This window comes from Ursus arctos, unplaced genomic scaffold (assembly GCF_023065955.2).
Source record: "Ursus arctos isolate Adak ecotype North America unplaced genomic scaffold, UrsArc2.0 scaffold_10, whole genome shotgun sequence".
In the NCBI taxonomy this organism is placed as follows: domain Eukaryota; kingdom Metazoa; phylum Chordata; class Mammalia; order Carnivora; family Ursidae; genus Ursus; species Ursus arctos.
This window is the reverse complement of record NW_026622764.1, coordinates 54326431-54351004: the sequence shown is the minus strand read 5'-3', so window position 1 is coordinate 54351004 and position 24574 is coordinate 54326431. Positions and strand designations below refer to the sequence as shown.

Genomic DNA, 24574 nt, shown 5'->3' with positions numbered 1-24574 from the left:
CCACCTACTTATCTACACTTTTATGTGTATTTCCCTATTTTGCATATTTTGTACTTATGTATATTTATATGGATAGATATAAAGGGAAAAATAGAAAAGTACACACAGAGAGAGAAAAAAAAACTTCTTGATGAAGTTGAGTAACAGGATAGAAAAAGTCTTCATACATATCAGAAGAACAAGAGTAAAAGGAAATTGACCTGTGAATGGATCAAGATTAACACAGACTTCAAAAGGGATCTACCCTTTAAACGCTTGCCACCAGTTACTAAAGCACAGCATGAAAAAATTTAAGTTTGCAATGGAACTCAAAAAAAAAATTATTTTTTTAGTCACCATTTTAAATAAAAAAATTTTAAACGGTGGGGTATGCCCAATTTGGCCTAATGACCCACACTCCCCAAAAATCAAGTAAGATGTCGCAGTGACTGACAAACTATTTTGATGATGAAGGTCAAACCCTGGGCTGTTTCTTTATAAACTAGCACAGGCCAAAAATTCCCGGAGGTTTTGTGGCCTATAATTGTATGCTATTATTCTAGAAACTTGATTAGTGTGCTCCCGCCTCTTCAATGAAGAGCGGCCTATAATGCAAGCACTGAGAATAGCAGTGTGTTTGTGGAGACGGTTTCTGCCATATACAGACACATCAACCAGCACATCTGCACAGGATCCGAGCCACCACATATACTGAGTTTTCGATGTTCTAAAAGCTTTCACCACTAGAAGTCCTCTATACCTTAACAAGCAAGGAATTGATCAACAGAAGAAAAAAAAATAATAGGAAGGAAAGCTATGACTGATCATTTATGAATGGAAAAGTATTAAAGATACATGTCATAAATATAGACATTTATATGATAGCGACGACCACACTAAATGATAGGTATGGCAGTAACTAATAAATTTAATTCAATAGCAGAAAAATAATCTGAAACTAAATATCGCTGTAAAAGAACGTTAAGTTTTAAGAAGCCACAGGATTTCAAAAGTTTCATCACATTTGTAATGAAAACTTTCTGTGGCCAAATTAATGGAACAGAACATATTTTTGAGAACACATAGATTACTTTATCAAGTCCTGTATGACTTAATATCCCAATATCCCAAAGATTCAATTGCTATAGGATGGGAGTGGGAAGTCAGCATTCAGCAGATAAGCCTGCCCAAAAATCTCCCAAGAAGATTCTTTGAATCTGTATAGACATTTGAGAGGGCTAGCTCAGAAAGACCAGGGTGTTAGTCCCACAGGCTGACAAATCCCAGGCCTCAGCCATCTCCAGAGTCTTCAAATAAAAGGTCCTAAGAGCCTGCTCTCTGTGACGTCATTACATGGTGATAGTGGGCAGGGAGGCCATGACCAAAGGCACAGGCCTAAATGCCTCTCTTTCTGTTTTATTCACAGATCTCAGGCCATGAGGTTCTCACTCTACATCTCAGAAACCTCTTTCCAACCACAGAATGTTCATGGGCACTTCTATCCAAAACTAATCCATTCTATAAAATCTGACCCAAATCATGCCTATGCTATGAAAGTCGTTCCTAACCAGCTTAACTGAAAAGACCTTTTCTTCTGAATTTCACAGTGTCTATTTATGTGATTCAGCATCTCACCTTGACCCGCTTTGAGGTTCTTGTGACTTCCTGAACTATTACTTACCTTCTCGTGCATTCCTATCTTATCTTCACCTTGCAATCTCCTATACATTCCACACAGGCACATGCGGGATCATAGTGAGCATTTTTTTATGCCAGACTTCTATATTCCTGCTTAGGTAGGCTCTTCATTTCCTGTACTGTCTTTCCTGCTTCCAGCCACCTCAAAAAGATACTGCCATGATACACTCCACCCTCTCCTTTTTTTTTTTAAGATTTTATTTATTTATTTGAGAGAGAGAGAGAGAGACTGATAGAAAGAGAATGAGCAGGGGGAGAGGGGGAGAGGCAGAGGGACAAGAAGAGTCCCCGCTGAGCTGGAAGCCCAATACAGGGCTCAATCCCAGGATTCTAGGATCATGACCGGAGCCGAAGGCAGACCTTTAATTAACCGAGCCACCCAGGCGCCCCTCCACCCTTTCCTTAATGGGACCAGTTCTCACCAACTGTCTGCACATCAAGTCCAAGGGCTTTTATTTTCTAGCACCTCCTGTAATCAATCTGAGACAGACATTTTCTTTTCTTTTTTTTTTATTTTAATGTTTTTTTTATTATATTATGTTAGTCACCATACAGTACATCCCTGGTTTCTGATGTAAAGTTCGATGATTCATTAGTTGCGTATAACACCCAGTGCACCATGCAATACGTGCCCTCCTTACTACCCATCACCAGTCTATCTACTCTTTTTGATTTGCTTTTTCTCAGTCATATTTCACACCATCTTGAACTTCTTCATCCCAAAACGACACACTTAATAAATCAGCACTAGGGAAAAAAAAGTTTTGCTTTCCTGATGTATGTGTGTACTTCTTTTTATCAGGCCCAATTTTATGCTTGTTTCTATTTCTTACTAGTCATCCTTTGTGCTCGTGTTAAAGGCCTCCTTAAGTCACCTTCATTCAAGGCAGCACGTGTCTTTCTAAAACAAGGTATTATATCTATACTCTAAATCTTCCAACTCATTCTGCAAAATCAATTTCCTACTTTCTCTCCCTATCCCCCTCCAAATAGAATGGAAACTCTGTATGAAGGGATATAGTGATTCTCTGATGGTCCCTGGTGCCTAAGACAGTGCCTGGCACTTAGCGGGGCTTGGCAAGTTCTTATGGAATGAATGCTGGCCGAATGAATCTCCAAACAGCCTCACAGATTCTGCTTCTCTCCACCTCTTCTCTGCTTCACAGGAAAGTAGTCAAGAATATAAAAGCCAAAGTGAATCTGTCAGGGTCCAATCACTGGCTCACCACCTAAGTAGGGGTATGATCTTGAACATATTACCTGACTTCTCTCAATTGCAATCTCCTAACCTTAAGTGAGGACATGAACAGGCTTCCAATGAGGGCTGAACGGGATAATGCCGATAAAGTACTTGGCACACTGCAAAGTGCGCACACCAAGGGCTAATCGTGTTCTTTTGTTCACACTTCTCCCATTCAGCGTCACCTGTGCCACCACACCTGCATAGGTCAGCCTTTCTTTCTGAACCTTCTCACCTGCAAAAAGACTGCACCGTGACAGCAAGATTATTTTGACTCAGACATGAGCAAATCAATAGGCTTTGAGCCTGAGTGAAGGCTTGAGAGGTTTTTTCCCATGAAGAATATGTATGCACTTCAGTGACAGAGCTTAGACCTCCACTAAGCCACCCACGGCCTCTATGTTTCTGCATTTACATCTCAGTTTTCAACTCTGTTCAGATAGGTTACGTTGTCCAAGCGTGCAGATCTGCTTGGTGGCTACCAGAAGAGGCACTTTTACAGGGAATAAACCAAATGGCCTGTATTATACAACTGGACAGGAAGAAAAAGCTTTCTATGTCACTCCTTGTTTTACAAAATTTATGAAAAAGTACACTTTACACCTTAGGTCTTTAGGAATCTTCATGTGCCGTTCTGATTTTAAGAGCTTTTCTGTAAATTAAATATTAAACAGGAGAAACCACTATCTTTATTGTATGTCTTACTCCTTATATTCTCCACTTTGCTAGAACTCTTCATAAGCAGGAAATGTCAATACTGTGCGAACTGGGGGTGATTCAACTCTTGCTTTATTTTGATTTTTGCTCCTCCAAATAAAGAACAGTGATAAGTAAATATTTCTTTAGAACAAAGGGCAGAATACATTTGGTTTACAGCCAGACTTGACCTGAGGCAAAGATGTTTTGCAGAAGCAACCCTTGAATACATCAGGGAACTCACATTTCACGTGAAATAGCTGGCTACTTTGAACACACTTTATCTTTTCCAGGTTGTCCTACATTTCTACAAACGGTGACATTCCCTATCCCATAACATTACATTTTTTGTTGGGAAATTCATGTTAAGACTCTGAGTTTTAACTAGTTAGAATTTTCTGAACATTAAACATGTGCAAGAAAGGGTCATAATTAAAAGCTGGCAAAACTCACAACCTAAGTTCACCACAAGCAAGCAAGAGAGGAGAAGAGGAATGTTGTGGAGCATTTACTTCACATGGCAAGGTCTTAACTGAAAAAGGTGGTCCCTGCTTTTAAAAGCACAGGTCTCAAAGAAATGCCAACACAGCAGACACATCAAGTTCACTCAAACTTGGGACTAAACATCTGCATAACTGAAGTGTACCAACAACTTTCAAACCCCCGCACAGACTGTACAAACACATAATACTGGCATGAGCCAGCTCCGTTTTCCGCAGTCATATCCAATCCTTCCATAGTCCCTGGTATACTCTATGGCAAAAGGGAAGTAGAACTTAACAACAGATTTTTTTTTTAAGTTAATGATTCAGGCAATTCTTGGAATAACTTCCACTTGAGAAAATTTAACTAAGAGGTCCTATCGAGAGACTCCCCAGCTGCTGAGAGCTCAACTCTGGAAATTCCCTCTTTTTTGCCGATTCCTGACTATCCCTAATCCAAATCACAAAGTTTAATGACCCTAAAGAGCCCTTTTTGCCTCCAGCGAACTTGGAATTCTTTCTAAATACTCATTAAGACGCTCAATAAATGTTTACTGAGTTGAAGTGGAAAACAAAAATCACTGGAAACCTAGCTCCAAAACCCTTGAGCCCTCGCCCAACCCCCTCTCTTCCCTCCCGAGAGAAACTGGGAGATCTGGAGCTGAGAGTTGAGCCATCCAGTATCCAAGGGGTCTGACACTCAGCCCATAAGGTGATGACAGCCCGGAGGTCTGGACAGTGGTTCCAAAATGGGGCACCCACTGCGCTGGGAAATGTTGGGCGCTTGCCAAAATACAAACCCTCCCCCGGGGAGCTGAACCGGATGGTCGGAAACCAAGGCTGTTCTGAAGGGATCCCAAGGCCTGAATCGAGTTCCACCACCCTCCTTCCTGTTTATAGATCCCGCTCCAGTAACTCTAACTACCAAAGAGAAAGCAGACGTCTCAGAAATATGTCAATACATGACATAACTTGAAAGAGCTGGCTGCTCATTGGCGCGAGTTACAACTTGTCGGGTTCACACAGGAAAACCGGCTCACTTTAATTACTTTTCTTTTAATATGCCCTGCCGTCCGCTCCTGGGCCCCCGCAAAGATCGCGTTACTGAGAACCTGGGAGCCTCGGCGGTAGGACCAACCCGTGTGGGCGGTTAGCTAAAGGCAATGAGCGCGGGAGCCGAGCCTACCGCGGGCAAAGCGGCTGCACATTCGGACTGGCGACAACAGCAGCGGCTCTTCCCTCGCACAGGCGCAGGAAGTGGAAGCCTGGCACCTCCTCGCAGTCGGCACCAACTTGCCCGACCGCTCGGGGATGTCGCGAGGGGGCCTAGTGGCACCGCGCCGCTGCCCTCGGGTCGGCCCCGGGCGCACCACCTTTGTCTCGGTTTCCCCGTCCGGACGGGCAACGCCTGGCGCGAACCGGGCTTGCCCTGGTCGGAAGCACCGACCCCGGCGCTCGGCTTCTCCGGCCTCTGCGCGGAGCCCGGGGAGCCAACGCGGCCGCCCAAAACCTCCCACTTCCACTGCACGCCCGTGACTCCCGGCGCGGCCGCCGCAGAGTGGGGGAGCCGGAGACCCGCGCGCTCGCGGACGCCGCGGCCGGGAGCACCCCAATTCTCCGGGCGCTGCGCTGCCGGACGCCCGGCCAGGCGGGGGCCACCTTGCCCTCGGCAGGGCCCGCCTCTCCCGCGCCCACGCGTGTTCCTTACCGTGGAGACCACTGGCCAGAGGACCGCCAGCGAGGCCAGATCTCAGACTGGCCGCGGCGAGGGGAAGGCGCGACAGCCAGTCACCCACACCCACTGCCTGACCCTCGGCCCTTTCTCACCTGCCTGCACCGTGTCCGAGAGGTCGTGTCCGGGGGCCGCGGTCCTGGGAAATTCCTTTAATTTCCTGGCGCTGAGGTTCAACCCCCCGGAATTGGCCGCTTCCTCCAGCGCGCGCTCCAGCCCCCGGTTCAAGGGCAGGTTGAAGCCCCCGCTGCCGCCGCCGCCGCCTCCCCCGACCCCGCTGTTGGCTCCGGTTCCTCCGTGGTGCTGATGGTGGTGGTGGTGGTGGTGGGGATGATGATGTGGGTGCAGAGTAGCCACCGAGAGGGCAGGGACGAAAGGTTGGGGTTCGCTTCCCGGCGTCGCCATCTTCTCCCGCCCCCCCCCACCCCGCCCCGCCGCTCCTGCGGGGGGGTCACAGCTTTCCCCCGGGAGGGGGAGACTGCCGCTCGGGCCGAGTCCCTGCAGTGCCCCACCGGAAGATCCTGGAAGAAGGGGAGGAGGGTGTGGCAGGCGCGCGGAATAGGGGGCAGTCGGGGAGGCGGCAGTGGCAGCTCGGTCTCGAAGGTTTCCTGTCCCCGGGAAGCTAAGGACTGCGGCGGCGGCGGCGGCGGCGGCGGCAGCGGCAGGCAGCGCGCATGTGTCTCCTCCCGCCCTTGCTCCCTCCTCTCAGCGGCTCTCCCCTCCTCCGCAGCGCCGCCTGCTCTCTCCTCCTCCTACCCCAAGCTGTCAGTCCAGCCCTGAGCCTTCCTCCGCGCGGAGCCGGGCAGGCCCCCGCGGCTTCGCGGCGCTCCGCCCGGCGGTCTGCAGTCGAGGGTACGTCAGGGGGCCAGACCCCTTACCCGGGCGACCTTCGTGTAAACGCCGAACGCCTCTAGGTTTCTTTTGCTGCCTAGGGTATTTGGGGGGACAAGAGGTTTTAGAGGGTCTGAGAAGACGCCAGCAAGGCAATAGCTGGGGTTTGAAATACAGTGAGATCATGAGGAGGTGGGAGGTTATCTCAATTCTGCGAACTATATTGGCTCTCTGACCCACAGTTCCGCAAGAGGCAGTTTTTCACTGCGGGGTCAGACCCCTGGCATTCGGGCGCCTATAATGAGCCAGTGGTAGTCTAAGTAGGCTACATTAATTATCTCATTAATCCAGGGATTCCATGAGTGGAAAAACTGTTTCCCCTGACTACAGAGTAAGTTAAAAAAAAAAAAAAAAACCCAGAAAACAAAAAACCTTGCCTAAGGTCACCCATGCAGTCAGAGGCGGAGCTGGATGCGAACTTGTAGCCCTCAGACTGTAGGGTTGCCCTCCTTTCTGTGTAGTCCCGGGCTGGACCCCAGGGCGAAGAGACAAATAGGAGTAGAGCAGAAGGTATTCTAAGCGATGGGGGGAAACTACAAACACAGAAAGCAAGGACTTTCACAATGAGGGGAGTTTTGATGGTGGACAGAATCCACTGTCACATGAGGGAGAGGGGCTGGCTATGGCTGACTGAACCCCGAAGTTGAGTGGTGCAGAGAGAGCTAAGAAAACCAGCGACCCCCAGCTAGCCAGTAACTCAGGACATTCTGATCCTGCACACAGGCACCGTCAAAGTGTCCTCGTGCCGCTTCTTCTTGCCCCCAGTGGACATGGGGACTGACGTGTAAGCAAATTTACGTTCCGCCCAGACGTGACGACAGAGCGTCTGACAGCCTAGGGCAGACCAGCTGAAGACTGATAAAACCCACTGCTTTCTGAAGTTGTAGCTCCAGCTCTCTAGGGCCTTCATTTCTGCGAGATAACCGTCTTGACGGTCACTGTGAGCGACTTGGCTGGGAGAGATGAGGATACATGTAGGAAGATACCACAACCCTGCTAGTAGAGGAGTCGGTCTTTTAAATGGTAGTGCAGAAAGATGATAGCCTGGGCAACAGGCTGGAACTGGTGACTTCATGTATTCGGCACTAAAGTACGACATGAACCACGTCACTTGCGTTGACTGCAGGCACTGTCGCCCTTAATTCCTACAGGATTCTAGGCTGAGTAAAATATTCTGATCTCATTGGGGGGAGACAAGCGCCACCTGCTGGCATCTCCCCCCCAAACCTCCTCTCTCGCCAAGCCCCTTTCCCTCCAATCTCCCAGACTTAAAAACCAGGCTTGAAAATAATAGCAATAATAATAAATAAAAGCACACTTACATCACTTATAAAAACTAACCTCTTCTCCCCTTTCCTCACTAGTCTCTCCCCAAAAGGTGAGTGAGAAACAGACACAGAAAAAGTTTTCAATTAATATCTTCAGCTAAAACCAGGTGGTAGTCTCTGTGCTCAGTTTGCAAGGTATGATGGAGGACATCTAGCAGACTGCAAATTCAGTTCACACCACAGATTGTGGTGATGCGTCATATAGGGCGCGACTTTTTTTTTTAAAAGACCACAAATTCTTTTTTAGAGGAAATGATGGAATAGGCGTTCAGGATTTGTCTTTTTAACAAGTGATCAGTCCTTATGTTAGGTTAACATAGTCATTATAGTTCCTTTTCCCTCTACAGATTACTAAACTGTAAACTCCTTGGGGGCGGGACCTATCATCTTTGTAACTCCCACCCCATATCTAAAATAGTACTTTGTGTATAATGCGTGCACAATAAATACTGGTAGTTAAGCATTGCACAATGAACCAAGTGCACAATCAACCTGTCTATTGCACAACAGAAAGCTTGCCATTTGTTGGTATGCCTTTCAAATTATATCCCTGAATGAAGGAGTTTTTCCTTAAAATGGAGGAGAGTACGTAACCCTTAAAACTGACCTTGATTATTTCTAAATATTCAAGAACTTGACAAACTATTTTCTCTTGCTGTCTTGCTTCTCTATTTTTTCAAAAAGACAGACATCTCTGTTTTGTCAAATACTCTTTTTACTTCTTGTGAAAACAGTACCGTCTTCCCATTCACTCTCCCCGCTCCATACATACAGTTCTTGGATACAGCTGGTCATCTCAGTTAGTCTAGAAGTGGACTTCTGACCAAATGACAGAGCAGCCAGAGGATCAGAGGGTTCTGATTATGTTCAAACCCTAGGTTCTGACTATTCCTGATTTGCATCTTTAGTTTCTTTGAGATATCCAGTATATTTGTAATACATTCTACTGCTCATCTAAGTCAATTTTATTTGGTTTTCTGTCCGTGCAACCAGGAGTTCTAATTAATACATTCAATTTATCATATTTTAGTCTTTATTCCTCCTTGTTTTCCTATATAACCTCATTTTTGGGTGGTCTACAAATAATCTTTTACAAAGTATTTGGATAATGTCAACAGATTTTTTTCATGCTTTATCTTTAGTACTTTCTAATCATTTTGCAAAGTTAACAGAATTCAAGTGATTGAGAAAATGGGGGAAATAGAAATATTCTCAGATTAAAATATTGGCTATTAGGAGAAAAGTGATCAGTTTCAACAACAAACAAAAAAATTTTAGAACCCATTTAAAAAACAATTCCTCTTGTGCTCAGAAAAGTTATCACACTCTTCCATATTTAAGACGCATCTCTTGTATTCTTGCCTGAAAAGTAGAGCTGTGGACAAGCTTAGGAAAATCAAACTTACAAGAATGGCAGATAGATTTGAGCAGGGCTAGGGGTGTCTGGGTGGCTCAGTTGGTTGAGCATCTGCCTTGGGCTCGGGTCATGGTCCCAGAGTCCCGGGTAGAGCCCTGCATTGGGCTCCCCGCTCGGCAGGAGTCTGCTTCTCTCTCTCGCTCTGCTCCTCTCCCACCCATGCTCTCTCTCTCTCACTCACTCACTCTCTCCTAATGAATACATAAAGTCTTAAAAAAAAAATTTGAGCAAGCCTATTCGGCCTGTACCATCTTTTCAGAAAGCCATAAAGAATTCTCGTTCGGTGGGAACTCAAAGCATTTGCTGAAGAGGTAGGCATGGTCACCCAGGTTTGTCCTTTGTGGTCCTGACTGCCCCCTCCAACCATAGTTAATTCAGTAAGAGGGGCTGACAGAAGATCCAATCAGCTCCAAGCAGGGGAGTTCACCCATCAGACTCTCCTGAAAATTGAAGCAAAACATACCGAGACCAGAGTCAAGTAACAGCAGGTATTTGACCCCAAAGGCAGCCAGAGTCCCATCTTTTTACCTGGATATTTTCCAACCTCCCTGCTTCAGTTTCCTCTTTCTTAAAAAAAGGAGTAAGAATATTCCCTGCATAACACCAACCTTTTTGGTTATTCACTCCACATGCTCTCAGACTTAAGTATTCTCTTTCTACTATATCAGTAAATATTTATATGTAAATATTTATCTGGAAGTGATCAGAGTGCGTTGTATTCATTTGTATTTAAGTACATCAGGGACAGAGCTCAGGCTTTTTTTTCCTAGAGCTCAATGTGTGGCAGGAAGACAACACTCTGACCTAGAACTTCTGAGAGATTAATAGCATTTTTTAAAAGACGTATTTATTTGAGAGAGAGAGAGAGAGAGAGAGAGAGAGAGAGAGCATGAGTTAGAAGGGCAGAGAGAGAGAGAATCTCAAGCAGACTCTGAGCTCAGCACAGAACCCTATGAGGGGCTTGATCTTGCAACCCTGAGATCACGACCTGAGCTGAAGCCAAGAATCGGACACTTAACCAACTGTGACACCTGCATGTCCCTAATAGGATTTTGAAAGAACCTGTGAGGGAGAGATAGCTTGGACCAACCATCGTGTGAAGATGATTGTGACAAAGAGTCTTTTGGCTTAATTCGGTTGATACCTCTTTGAGTAAGTTATAAGGAGAAAATGTCAGTGACCAATAGCTGACCCTCAGGTTTCTGTCAGAAGTTTCTGAAGAGGCTACCAGGGGAAGAGCCACTGGAAAATAAGGACTGGAGGGCACCAGCTAACAGAACATTAACTTATGAAGCAATGTATTTTGGGGGTGCCTGGGTGGCTCAGTCAGTTAAGCGTCTGCCTTTGGCTCAGGTCATGATCCTGGGGTCCTGGGATTGAACCCCAAGTTGGGCTCCCTATTCAGTGGAGAGCCGGCTTCTTCCTCTGCCACTCCCCCTATCCCATTCACGCTCTCTCTCTCACTCTCTCTCACTCTCATTCTATCTCAAATACATAAATAAAATCTTTTTTTAAATTTATTTTTTAGTAACTAGCTTTTTAAAGATGTGAATGTAAATATTTGATTATAGATAATAGCTTTACTATGACTGGTCCCCCCTAAATATTTCATCTATTTATTATATTGTGTGTCATTGGTTTATAATATAATGGCATATTACACTATTGGCTTGTAATACAGTAGTCTCCCCCTTATCTGTGGTTCTGTCTTCTGTGGTCTTGATGACCTGTGGTCAGCCGTGGTGTAGAAGCAGACAATCCCCCTGACATATCATCGGAAGGTCACTAACAGCCTACCCACCCCTCCAGCGCAATGCCTATGTCATTCACCTCACTTCATGTCATCACATCAGCATTTTATCATCTCATATCAACAGAATATTGTTATAATTGTTTTATTTTGTTATTCTTGCTAATCTCTTATTGTGCCTAATTTCTATATTAAACTTTAGCATAGGTATGTATGTATGGGAAAAAAACCAACATATATAGGGTTTGGTACCATCTGTGATTTCAGGGATCCACTGGGGCTGTTGGAATGTATCCCCTATGATAAGTGGGGAGACTACTGTATAACGAATACATGAAGTATTTAGGGGAACCAATTATTTCTTTATAAATAAATTGCTTAACTTGCATGGGTAAACTGAAACAGCATTATTATCCAGTACGTGTCCTCTGAACCATAGTTCTCTAGGCTGTGAATAGGCATTGTGCATAAAGGGTTTTATTGCCAATAAGTTTAGGTTAGTAAAAGAGTTTAGAAGTTATTTCACTCTGGGACTTCTTAGAGTCTTCGATAGGCTAATGTGTATTGTGAATATGCATAAAAGAGAAGTGGCTTATCTCCAGCTTTTCTCATATATATTTGAGAAACCCTAGACTAAGATAATCTCACATTGAGAAACCCCAGGTTGGGGTCATCTCTCTCCTGACATTATCTATAATAAATCACAGTTGAACAGATCAAAATTTACCCCCAAGTCCATATTTAAAATGATGCCAAGTGTCACTAATGTAGCATTTCCTCAGCAAGTGCCATTCCAGGCCTGCTGTTCATTAGGTGGATTTTAAAAGAACAAAAAAGTCTTCCTATCTGTACTTAAGGTACTGTGTATCTAACTACAACAATAATTTATATGTTCCCCAAAGGCAGTTTTTAAGACTTCTGATGTCATTACAGGGATATTTTCCAAATGTAAGGCTGTCATTACTGCTTAGTCAGATGCAGAACCAGAGAGTGCCTCCCAGAGGGGCCGTTCTCCCCAAATTTAGCAGGAAACACTCTCTGGCCTCAATGGTATTAAGCTTTCTGCACCTAGATGTTATCACTATTCATGTTCCCAGGATTTAAGAGTAGATGTGGAGAACTTCAAGTTCTTTCTTGAATGATTCCTGGGCATTAGAAGAGGGTTTTGGGGGTGCCTGGGTGGCACAGCGGTTAAGTGTCTGCCTTCGGCTCAGGGCGTGATCCCAGCGTTATGGGATTGAGCCCCACATCAGGCTCTTCCGCTATGAGCCTGCTTCTTCCTCTCCCACTCCCCCTGCTTGTGTTCCCTCTCTCACTGGCTGTCTCTATCTCTGTCGAATAAACAAATAAAATCTTAAAAAAAAAAAAAAAAGAAGAAGAAGAAGAGGGTTTCGGGTCCCTAGGTGGCTCAGTTGGTGAAGCGTCCAACTTCTGATTTCAGTGCAGGTCACGATCTCATGGGTCATGAGGTCAAGCCCCGCATTGGGCTCCATGCTGAACGTGGAGTCTGCTTGGAATTCTCTCTCTCCTTCTGCTTCTGCCCCTCCCTCTGCTGGCACTCTCTAAATAAACTAATTAATTTAAAAAAAAAGAGGGGTCATACCTGGACTTAGGAATAAGGCCAGGCAATGAAGCAACAGCTCAGAAGCAAAGGCATGTGGTCCTTTCATTCTTATTTCCTGGCAAATCAGGTCAACAGGTGGCACAACCAACCATGGTTCAGACCCAAAACAAGTTAGAACTTTCTTCAATTTCTGGTTGGCAGAAACAGCAAAGTCAAAATTAGTGGGGTTGAAGCTGGAGGACTAACCAGGAAGGACTACTAAAGTCCCTCACAGTAGCCACAAGGGAGGCCACCAGAAACCCCAGACAATCTAGTAAGGGCAAGGATAGTCTCAGATTCATGTGGGGTGAAGCAAATCACAAACCGGTAATGGGGAGTGTGTGTGGTAGAGCCCAACTCTGGGAGAAATGTCCAGCAAGTAGACAGAAATGTCCAGACAGGGCCCCGGGCACAGTGGTGAGCTGTAGTCTGGTCAGGAAGCACTTGTATGGCATGGAATCTCTCTGCCAGGATATATAAGAAACTGCTAACAGTGATTGTTTCTGGGAAAGAAAACTGGGAGAGTGGGCTGGGAGAGAGACTTTTCTTTCTCCAGATACATTTTTGTTCTGTTTACGTGTTTTATTAGTGCTTCTATGACTCTTTTTAAGCAATTTTTAAAGTACCAGTTGAAGAGATTGAGTTTGGATCACCAGTCCCTGAGGAACAGCTGGCAAGTCCTAAGGAGGATGGAAGTGATAAAATGCTCTGCGGGATGGATCAGAAGTGACGATGAGGCACATGGCATGCGGAGAATGGGTGGATGAGAAGTGCTGGTTAGGAAGAAGGGACAGAGCATCAGTGTTTAGCAGAGGTCTGCCCAGCCACTTCCAAGCCACCTGGGTACTGGCGGTCGGTGGCAGGAGGCACTGTCTCTGTCCCACAGTTCTGTCAAATGCCAGAAACAAAGAGAAGGGGAACACGGAAAGCTGTCTTCAAGAAAGCGCTCCAGGGCAGCTTATGAATGTCCAGACTGCAGAGGTAAGAAAGCAAAGGAAGTAGAAACAGCAGATGTAAGCTACTACTCCAAGGATTTGGGAATTGGGGGGAGGAGAAAAAAGGTGACTAAAAGGGCAAATGGAACAGAGAAAACTGACTTAATGTTTAAGGTAGAGAAGATCTGAGATTTGAAGGGTGAGGACAAAGCCTGTGAGGAAGGTAAGACCAGAGCGCCCAGCAGGAAGAAGTGGCTGTGAGGGTGGCAGAGACTGTTGGCCATGGGACATCCAAGATAGGGGAGGAGACGAGAAGGATGGGGTCCAGGGTGGATGGAAGGACTCAGATGCCTCCTCTGGAGACTGGAATGAAAAAGTCAGCAGACCTAAGTAAGAACACCAATATGCCAAACTAGCAATTTAGGCCCCTTAGGGATTGGATGCCAAGGGTCAAAAATCTAAATATATATTATCTGCTAAGAGCAGAATTGGAGGTTGGAGGTGGGAAGAGAGATTTATGAACAATATTTCCAAATCGGAAACCATAGAGCGGGCACCCCCATTATAATCAGAAATATGTGATCTTTGACTTTCAGCCTTAACTAGCACATTAACCTATCACTGACATCTCGATGCTACGCACAAGAGATGGTTTTCCCCTTGGATATGTCCATTTGCTTTTAATTCTTCTATGGGTTGCAAAATCCAACATGTCTTAAAATATATAGCTTGGTGTTTAAGATAGAAAAATGAACTAGCTCCTCATAACAGACCACTTCTCTCCCATAGCCTCTCTGTAGACAAAGCCACTCCAGGGAGTTTGTATCCAGTCTGTCATGTCCTCAGCGAGGGAGGCCTCAGGAATGCAGTCCAGCTTCCCTGTTCTGCAGATTGGGAAACTGAAATAAAGGCACGAAGGTGAATTACTCAATGTTATGCTGCTGGCCAGTGCAGAATGTAGATAGAACTCAGGTCATTTCTTATCCACTGTGTTCTCCTTGTCCCTCATGAGATGATGCCACTGCTATGTTTGGACATCTGCTCTTGTCCTTCCATCAGTGTGGTTTGTTTGCTTTCTGCCCTAGTGTGACTTTATGAAAGGGGAGTCATGTGGGGTGCTAGCTCACAGGGCTGATGCTGGGTAAGGGCTTTGGCAGGAGCTGGTCCGAGGGACCTGAGATGATCTAGCTACTTGTCTCTGGAACGGGACAGGCAGTGTGCCCTCGGGCAGCTGAGGGGAGATATAGTTACGCAAGGTCCAGGCAAAACACAAGGCCATAAGTTACATGATGTCTACTTCATGTAGTGATCCTTCAGGATACTTTCTGCCATGATTAGAAAGGCTGGGTTCCCCTGGGCTTAAACCAGTGGCTACAAAACATTTTGGGCATTGCAGATCCTTTGAAGTTCTTTGACAAGAGATATACTCTCTGCCCAGAAGACTGAGCATGAATCCCTACATGCACCATTTTGTGTACAATTCAAAAGTACTAGAGATACTCTGAACCTTCTAAGGCTGGTTAAGCAACATGTATTCAACTCTGATTCTAAACAAATCTTCCCTATTAAAAAAAAATGTCAAGAGAAGTAGTTTGTGCCATAAGACTATCTTGGGAAATATTCTTTTTTTTAGGTACAGCAAGTTTTTCTTCTTCTGAACCCCTGGTATTTCCTTTGCGCACAGAGGGAAGCTTGTGACATTGGAACTGTCTTCCAACACATAAGTAGAGGTGGAGGGTAGTTGAGGTGATTCTGATAAAAAGGACTCATCCATGCTGACCATGGGCCCCCATCTGTAACACTTTACATTCCTATTCAGGCTTCCACAGCCACACACCATATTTGATCCCCACCCAGCCTCTCCTACCAGCCTCCCACAGCCCAGCTTAGATAATTCATGTGTGCTCAGGTCTTTTCCAGCATTTCTGCCATCTGGCTAATGACGGGGCACCATATGTCAGCAGCAGGATACGGGCATCCGCCTATGGCTTGGGGCACAGACCTGCCCCCGTGAACAGCATGGCTTCCCAGGGTGAGGCTCACTCCCAAATGACACCAGGCATCTCTATGCATGAGTCTGCAACCAGGACACAAATGACTGCGGTTCCTCCCACTCTGGGCTGAGTGTGTGGTAGATGACATAAATGTGTTTGAGTTACCTTTAATTTAAGTCATCCATCACCTGCCTCTTCCCTAGCAACTTAGTGCAGTTGTTTCACACGTAGGCACAGATATTATCTGACTAATCACCCATTACTCCTGCGGGATTAAAAATCAGAAGGCAAGGGCTTTACTACTGAGTTCAGTGGATGTATCAAACAGACTTTCACCCAACACCGTCCCCAAGGGGTTCCAGATTACTCAGGTCATTCAGTGAGTGATGCCTGGGAGAGATCTCTTAACAGAAGCGGGTACTTCCTGTCTTCACACACCGTTAGATGGGAAACCAGGAAGCATGCAGATTGCCTTGTGTGGTTAGCAGTTCTGTGCGCAAACCAGGGAGTGGGAATGGGGCCACCTAAAGGTCCAGACCCCGGATAGTGGACCATAGCTTCCTGATCAGACATGAGAGAAGCACACATCTTTCAGGTCGTTGCTACTGATTAGGTTCACACTGTTCTGCACGGACTGTTTCTAATTATACATGTCTCTTCCCCTAACTGGGACCATTTGCGTCCAGATGGCTGCATTAGGCAGTACCTGTTTCTCTTTATCATGCCTGAAAATCCAAGGGATCCTCTAGGCTTAAGGTTTTCTAAAAAGGAGGCCAGGCTTTCATTCACTTTCTCCCTCAAACTTCTTTTTCAACTTAAAAAAATAATCTGAATGCAAATGAGAGATATTAAATGCAGGGCTCTTAATAATGAACTGTTATTAGTCATTAACTATTGAATTAAGTAGGCAAATATGTTTTCAGCATCAATTAGCCAGCCTTGCCTAACTTCAGCAAGCTAAGAGAAAAACCCGGAGGGCTTTCATAAATGGAGATGGGATGTGTGGCCGTCATATGACCTAGTCCAGCTAATGAGAACAACAGTGAAAATCAGGTATTAAAATTTATTTTTGCAAGTTGTAATTTAAGTGCAAATTTGTTACCATTGACCTTGCCCTTGATTTTTCCTTCAAATTAGTAAAACAATAAGCTTTTATAAACTGCATGATTTCATAAGATGAGAGAAGTTCAGGAAAATAATGCATACTATAGTTATTTCTTAACTACTGTGCTAATGGGAGTTCTTGAAGGGCAAGGTCATTGAAATGCTGTGTGTTACGGAAAAAGAACTGAACTGGAAATGAGGGTGCAGTCCTATTTCTAGCAAGGTCACCAGTCAGCTGTGTTACTGGGACCAAGTCATTTAATTTCTCTGGAACTCAGTTTCCACTTGTGTTACATGACAGGTTTGGATGGTTTATGTCGAAGATCTTTTTTCTCTGAAATTTCATGACTCTTAAAATTACAGTTTGATAAATAATTTCAACTTTCTGTTCTACCAAAAGTACTTTGACATTACTTCTTACCCAGAGAAAGCATCTCTCTTAAGTATCCCCTGCCTCGTCAGAGGAGAATAAAACTATAAATGGCTAATGATGAGCCTGAGGCAGAAGAAACTAGTATCCTGAAAAATCCACAAAACACATAATAATCTGTCATACATTAGGTGTGCGAAGTACTGCAGGCAAATTCAATTCTAGAATTCTTAATTAGGCTCTGATTGTACATTCCCCTTCTCATAACACCTTGCTTCTCAAGTATCAATAAGCAGAGAATCTTAATTTTGCAGAAAAAGAGAAAAATGTTTCGGGGGGGAATGAGAAGTAATGTAGTGGTAGCCCGGAGAAAGTTGAGAGAAGGACCATCTCAACCATCCATCTCAAAAGTGAGATTTAGGAAAAGTCCAGAGTGATCAGAACTTCTACAGTGCTTTGTATGCTGGTGTTGTAGGTCCTTGAGTTATGAAACAGAAGCCATGAGAAGGAAATAATACTGGCCTTGTTTTTGATTCTACTGATGCACATACAAAAAAAAAAAAAAACCCAAAACATCCTGGGGCATCTGAGTGGTTTAGTCGATTTAAGAGTCCGACTCCTGATTTCAGCTCATGTTGTGATCTCAGGGTCCTGAGATTGAGCCCCATGTTGGGCTCAGGGGAAGCTGGAGCCTGCTTAAGATTCTCTCTCTCTCCCTCTCCCTCTCTCCTTCCTGCCACACCCCCCTCAAAAAAAAAAAAAAAGATAATCTTTAAGGGTAAAATCATGATTGTCATGCTAATATAAAATAAACACATGTCAAGGAAATATTTAACTCCTTCATTAATCATTAAACCCATAAGATACTTCAGCTGGTTCAAAGGAGAATTCAAGTGAATACACACATCTTCGTGCAGAGAGGGAATGCTGAAATGAATTTACAAGTAGACACAAGTGCAGTCTATCCTCCGGGCAATTATCGATTGCATTCCACCAGACGCAAGTAATTTGCAACTCTGTGGACAAGAATCATTTGCATTATTATTAGCTTTCTGCAATTTGCAGAGCTGTAAAACAGCTCGGAGAGAGTGAAAGGGAAGATAACTAAGAAGGGTGCAGTAGACAGGACATTTGGGGATCCTTTTTCTTTACCTTTTTTCCCCCTTCAAAGTCTTTCACAAATTTCCTGACAATTTGCGTTGAAGGAATGTAATGTGGTAGAGTGTAATGAACCCAGGATATGGCAATAGGTGACCCTGCGTTTGAGTTCCTTAGTTATCTTGAACAATATATGACTTCTGAGTCTCAGTTTCCTTTTCAGTAAAATGGAAATGATGTTAGCTACCTTTGAAGATTGTTATTCAGGTTAAATAAGATAAACATATTGCAGGTCACTGAATAGATTCTGAGTAAGTAGTAGCCTTTATTTGGTAGTACTAATTACCCAGAAAAATCCATCAGTTCGTTAGAACATACTGATGGATTTACTTTTGAAGAAATCTGTCTGTCTGTGATCCAGGTACAGTTAATACAGGTAAAAGTGCTTTGTAAAGTATACAAGTCTATATAAAAATTAGCTTTTTATTTTTTTAAGTCTTTTAGTTGAGTATAGTTGACATACAATGTTACATTAGTTTCAGGTGAACAACACAGTGATTCAAAAATTCCTTTTTTCTTATTCATTGCTGGTGTGAATGCAAAATGGTGGAGTCACTTCGGAAGGCAGCGTGGCAGTTTTCTAAAACGAAACGTACTCTTACCATATGATACAGTAATCATACCACTTAGTATTTATAGAAATGAGCTGAAAGTTTATGTCCACACCAAAACCTGCGCATGAATGTTTATAGCTGCTTGTTCAAAATTCCCCAAACCTGGAGACAACCAAGATGTCCTTCAGAAGATGAAGAGCTAAACAAACCGCGGTGTATCCAGACAATGGAATACTAGTCAGTGATACCAAGAAATAAGCTATCGAGCTGCAGAAAGACAAGAGGCAAACTAAAGTGCATATTGGTAAGCAAAAGAAGCCGATCTATAAAGGCCGTAGACAGTGTAATTTCAGCTATACGACATTCTGGAAAAGGTGAAACTATGGAAACAGTAAAAAGATCCGTGGTTGCCAGGAGGTGCAGGGGGGAGAAGGGAGGGGTGATGAAGGGGAGCACAGAAGATTTTCAGGGCAGTGCAACTGTTCTGTGGGATACTGTAATGTGGGACACATGCCATTATACATTTGTCAAAAGCCATAGAATGCACAACACAGAGGGAACGCTAATGCAAACTATGGATTTTAGTTAATAATAATGTATCAATATCAACTTTTGAAATATAGCAAATGTACTGCACTAATGCAAGATGTTAATAATAGGGGAAACAGGTGTGCACGTGAGGGGGTATATGGGAACTCCCCAACTCTCAGTTTTTCTGTAAACCTAAAACTGCTCCCCCCAAAATCCTTGTTATTTCCTTGTACTGGCTGTGTGATCTTGGGCAAGATCTTTAAATTCTCTAAGCTTGCATTTCCTTCCCTGTAAGATGAATGTAAATGCAGGCTCTTCCCTGTAGGGTTGTGTTGGGGATAGGAGCTCTAGCACAGGGCCTGGCGGCTTTGAATGATATTCAGCAGGTGGACCTGCACCTGTTGTTCAAATACGCAACACTTCCATACGGGCTGCCCTGAACATATTGCCCACCTCCTCCCCACCAAAAAACACCCATATCACCTGCCAGGCTCCTCTTCTTAGTTTGTCACACACTTCCCTGTGCCCCAACATCTAAAGGGTTAGTGCCCAGTGCGGCAAGAGGTCTCAGGTATCCTACTGCTCATGTGAGACCAGCGACAGCTCTGACTGGTCAGTGCCCATGCCATACTGTCTATGAAATGCTTTATATCATTCCTGGTACGCAAGGAGTAGGAAGCCCTGAAGGACTGTTAGCTACTGTTATGAATATTACTATTTCTGTTATTTAAATTTTTATCCTTTGAGCACAGTCTTGTTTTTATCAAAAATGTCAATGGCTATGGCTATGAAAGGAATGTGTGTGCCTTAAAGCAATTTTTTTTTTAACTATGGAAAAACACTATACACAGAGAGGAAGCTTTTTGTGCCTGCCTGTAGCCTGGGCTCAAAATGCATGCTGCAAAAATTTAACTGCAGGCTGATGAAAAGCAAGGCAGTCGGCTGATATGAACATATTCCATAATTGCTTTAGCCTTAGTGTAGCATTCAAGAGTTATCATGCAATTACTGGAAATGGAAATCCTGTTGATCAATTGACCTACGTGTCGAGCGCCATGTCTAATTTGTATGTCTGTTCTCAGGTAGAACCCTGAGGCTGCCATCACAGAGAAATAATAAGAGACCAATCAGAGCTTGGGACTTCCAAGAAAAACATGAAAAGGGGGAGGTGAACCGTTATCGGAGGAATTTGATTATCTGCACTAGATTATCCTATCTAAGAGGTGTGAACTATGCTTTCTCCTTAAGAACATCTTATTTAGCCTGTGGTTTCGAGTGTGTCACCTGCTTGAACCATCCCTTCCGCCTTGTCTATGAGGACATCAGGAGGGAGGAAGGCAAGTAGCACAGGACAATACCATCAGGGAGACAATGGGGCATTACTATAATGGCAGCATCACAGTCATCAAAGTGCTCTCTTCTTTCCTCAATTCCTAAACAGCAGTGAGAGGACACTCTTTTTGGTGTCCACCAGGTAAGTCAAATCCAATTGAATCAACCCTTGGTCCTAGGAGAACAGCTTTAGCAGTAGAGGGAGGAACCCAGCTGAGAACCCTCACAGGGCAGCTCACCCAGAAAGGCTGGTTTAAGGCTCCGGGCCTGTCCTTCTGGGTCCCAAATAGCCACGCCAATGACAGTGATATCGTCACTTCACCTGCGTTTCATTTATATGACTCTGTCAGACAAGGTGGTTTGGCTTCCTTCCCTCCACTCTCCAGCCTGCTGCCAGAAACCCATCGAGGAACACAGCAGAACAAAGGCCTTTTTAGGAACATCATCTATCTTTTTCCAGGGCCCATGATGGTGTCAGAGCTGCGGTGGGAGGAGTATAGGCAGTAAGTATTTTTTTCCTGCTCGGTCTGCTTATGGGGAAAGACGCACAGAGATGCAGGCTCAGAAAGAGAAGGCCATCCCACAGCCTCGTTCTTCCCGCACCCCTCTGCCTGCACACCGACCCTGCCCTGGCTTCTGGTCCAGCTCTCACCTGCTCTCCCGGCCTGCCTGGGACTGCCCTGGATTCTCTCCTTCATGCTCTCCGGACCTTCGCTCAGGCCATCACCGGGGTATTTTGTTTTCCTAATTTCAAAGCTGGTACAGACACACTCTCCTGGAGAGGAGGACAGCCTTCCAGGAGAGTAGGGAAAAACCCTATTACATTCTGACCCATTATTTGTTTATCTGAATTATTGTTTTGTTTTGTTTTGTTTTGTTTTGTTTTTCTCGACTGCAAGCATTGTCTGTCCTTTTCTAATATGCAGGTTGAATAGGCTTCTGTTGAAAAGGATTTTGTTCTAATATGATCCTAAACGATGGAATCGAGTCAACAAAGACATTGTCTATGATAGATTCATTGCTCTCTTTGGAAGAATCCATGCCAGTTTGGTGTGTGTGTTCATGTGACTTAACAAAGGTGACCAAGGGGACTTGGGAATCAGCTAACGCCAAGAGCTCCTACGGAGGCTTCTTCAGTTACCTGACTTAAGTTAACGGTAAATGCCAACCCATGGTGGGGGGCCTCTCGCCACAGCCACAGGACGGGCCAGCCTTTGGCTCCTTAACCCATTTAGGGGGCTAATCTTTGCTCTATTATTACCATGTTTAAAATATATTTAAATACCTGATAGTCACTTAAATTACTCTTCCTTTTCTAAATTTTCTTTGATATCTTTATCTATTAATTCTACCAAATACACTTGAAAATAATTTTGTTCCCCCTCTCTCCAGGGTATTTGCTGATTGTAAAGGAGGAAAACTCCCCACATCTCTACAATAGAAAGATCTGGTGGTCACCATTTATCCATCTGCTAAATTACAAGACAGCCAGAACTGTATGCCTCCACATGTGTTGCAATTTGGAACATATCACATGACCTAGGGAAGTGCTCTTGCTAAAAATGTTTACTCTGGGGGTGTCTGGGTGGCTCAGTCTGTTAAGGGATGACTCTTGATTTAGGCTCGGGTCATGATCTCAGATCGTGGGATCGAGCCCCACGTCGGGCTCTGAACTCAGCGGAGGATTCTCCCCTTTACCTCTCTCCCTCCCCCTCCCCTGCTCCCTCTCTTTCTTTCTCTCTCTCAAACAAATATATAAACAAATCTTTTTTAAAAAATGTTTACTCTGAACCCAATCAAGCCTGTTTGGAAGATACAAAGACTAGAAGGGCAAGTTAAAGTGCACCATGAAAAGATAATCAGACACATCCAGGTCAAAAGGATTGGCCTGATGTTTTCAAAAGATCAAAATGATTTTCAAAATATCTCAAAATTATTTTCAAAATAACAGAAGTATTTTCTAGAAGCCAAAGATGTGAAAAATGAAGTGGTGGGACTGTTTTCTACAATAAAAGAGACTAGAGAGACAGAATAACCAAATGTAACTTGTGACCTATAATTTGATTCTAATTTGAAGGGCATAAAGCAGCAACAAATGACACATTCTCAGGACAATTAAGAAATGTAAAAATGAAATAGGTACTAGGAAATCATTGTTAATTTCTCAGACGTGGTCATGTTATTGGGACTATGTTGGAAAATATATTTTGAGGACATGGATATCAAAGTATTTAGGGTGAAGTGTGATGACGTCTGCCACTTGGTTTCGTATGATTTGGCAACAATAAAAAACCCAGTATAAATAATTGTGTGTATATACCTGATATGTGTATATAAATATAGTGTGTGCATAAATGTTTTATACATGTATAATCATACACACATGCGTGAATAGATAAATCTAACAATTATCGAATCTAAGTGGTGGATATATTGGTGTTCTTTCTACTATCTTTTCCAACTTCTATGTTTGTTTAAAAAGTTTTCATAATAAAAAATTGAGGGGGGGACATAAAATCGTTGAGATTTTGACTTGAATTGCATGAAAACAGTATGTTAATTTGGGAATAATTAACATGTTTATAAAATTTAGCATTCCTTTCCAGGAACATTCTACTTATCCATTTATTCAGGTCTTCTTTTATGTCTCTCGATAAACTACTTTTAGCTTTTTTTTTATGGAGGTTGTCATATTCATAAGCTTGATAGTAATGACAAATGAAAGTCATTTGCTTCGTAAACATGAAATGTGGCTTTTGTTCAGTCATTTAGTTGCATCTCAGAAACTGAGGCTAACGGGGAACTCAGAAGTCTATCTTACAGGGACGCCTGGGTGGCTCAGTTGGTTAAGCATCTGCCTTTGGCTCAGGTCATGACCCCAGGGTCTTGGATCTAGTCCCGCATTGGGCTCCCTGCTCAGTGGGGAGCCTGCTTCTTCCTCTCCCTCTGCTGCTCCCCCTGCTTGTGCTTTCTCTCTCTGACAAATAAATAAAATGTTTAAAAAAAAAAAAAAGAAGTCTATCTTGTGACTAACATGCTGCATTTATGGGGTCCATCAAAACTACGTTACGTGTTTGATGGGATGTGGAAAAGAACAGAACGGAAACAGGTCCCCAAACTCCACATGGCTTTGGTCTTCCAAGCACGTATTTTCTTGGGAACCTGGTATCATGTTGTTACAGTAACCCACTTAACTCCCTGCCAGTTCTCTCAAGTCCTTAGTGTAGGTCTAGGGTTTGAAGGGAGGTGATCGAACCTATTACCTAGTCTCTCCTCCAGATTCTGAACAAATTTTAAAAAGACTCAAGAAACCAGACTTAGCGACAATACAACAGCAGCTATATTCAAGTACAGCTCGTGGCATAAAGAATGCGACTTGACCCGAAGCCTAACCTCGAGCTTCCTATTCTCCCTGATAAATTCAGCAGCCACAAATTGAAAAGCAGAGGACTCAGGGCTTCCCTTGCAGGGGAGGAAAGCCCTCTGCTGAGCTGACTGAGGGAAAGGAGGAGGTGGGGAGGAGACTTTCTCTGCTTGTTGGCAGATAGGAGGCTGAGCACTTACCCCACCATTCCTATTGGTCTCTCCACTGTGGTGAGGAGCCAGTGAGAGGGAAGCCTCCCCGCAGGTCTCCAAGAGGGCTGAGGGGCTGGGGGTGAATTCCTCAACATCTGGAGAAGTCAGGAATTTCCACTCTACAGTCAAGATGGAGAGCACCGGACAAAAAAGAAAAGACATCCCCCTCCATTCCAAATTAGGTTTCATTCACATGCCTTCCTT

At 44.2% G+C, this 24574-nt stretch overlaps 1 protein-coding gene and 1 long non-coding RNA gene across 5 annotated transcripts in view; one reads left to right on the top strand and one right to left on the bottom strand.

The window, feature by feature from the left end:
* LRCH1 (leucine rich repeats and calponin homology domain containing 1) overlaps positions 1-6545 on the bottom strand; it is a 191931-nt gene extending 185386 nt beyond the window's left edge. Inside the window, exon 1 of one of the 3 annotated variants that reach the window (XM_026493283.4) lies at positions 5923-6545. In XM_026493283.4, the coding sequence (XP_026349068.2) occupies positions 5923-6232 (310 nt within the window). In that variant the 5' untranslated portion in view covers positions 6233-6545. Of the gene's footprint in view, positions 1-5803 lie in introns of all 3 variants that reach the window. The other 2 variants (XM_026493287.4, XM_026493286.4) reach the window with 2 other exon arrangements.
* Positions 6322-23807, top strand: LOC113251342 (uncharacterized). 2 transcript variants are annotated; one of them, XR_003314424.3, is made up of 4 exons: positions 6322-6679; positions 21255-21297; positions 21721-21951; positions 22187-23807. It is a non-coding gene; the product is annotated as an uncharacterized LOC113251342 (long non-coding RNA). The 2 variants fall into 2 exon arrangements; XR_006408854.3 differs by lacking the exon at positions 21255-21297 and having other exon boundaries at positions 6423-6679.
* Positions 23808-24574: the final 767 nt, after the last annotated feature.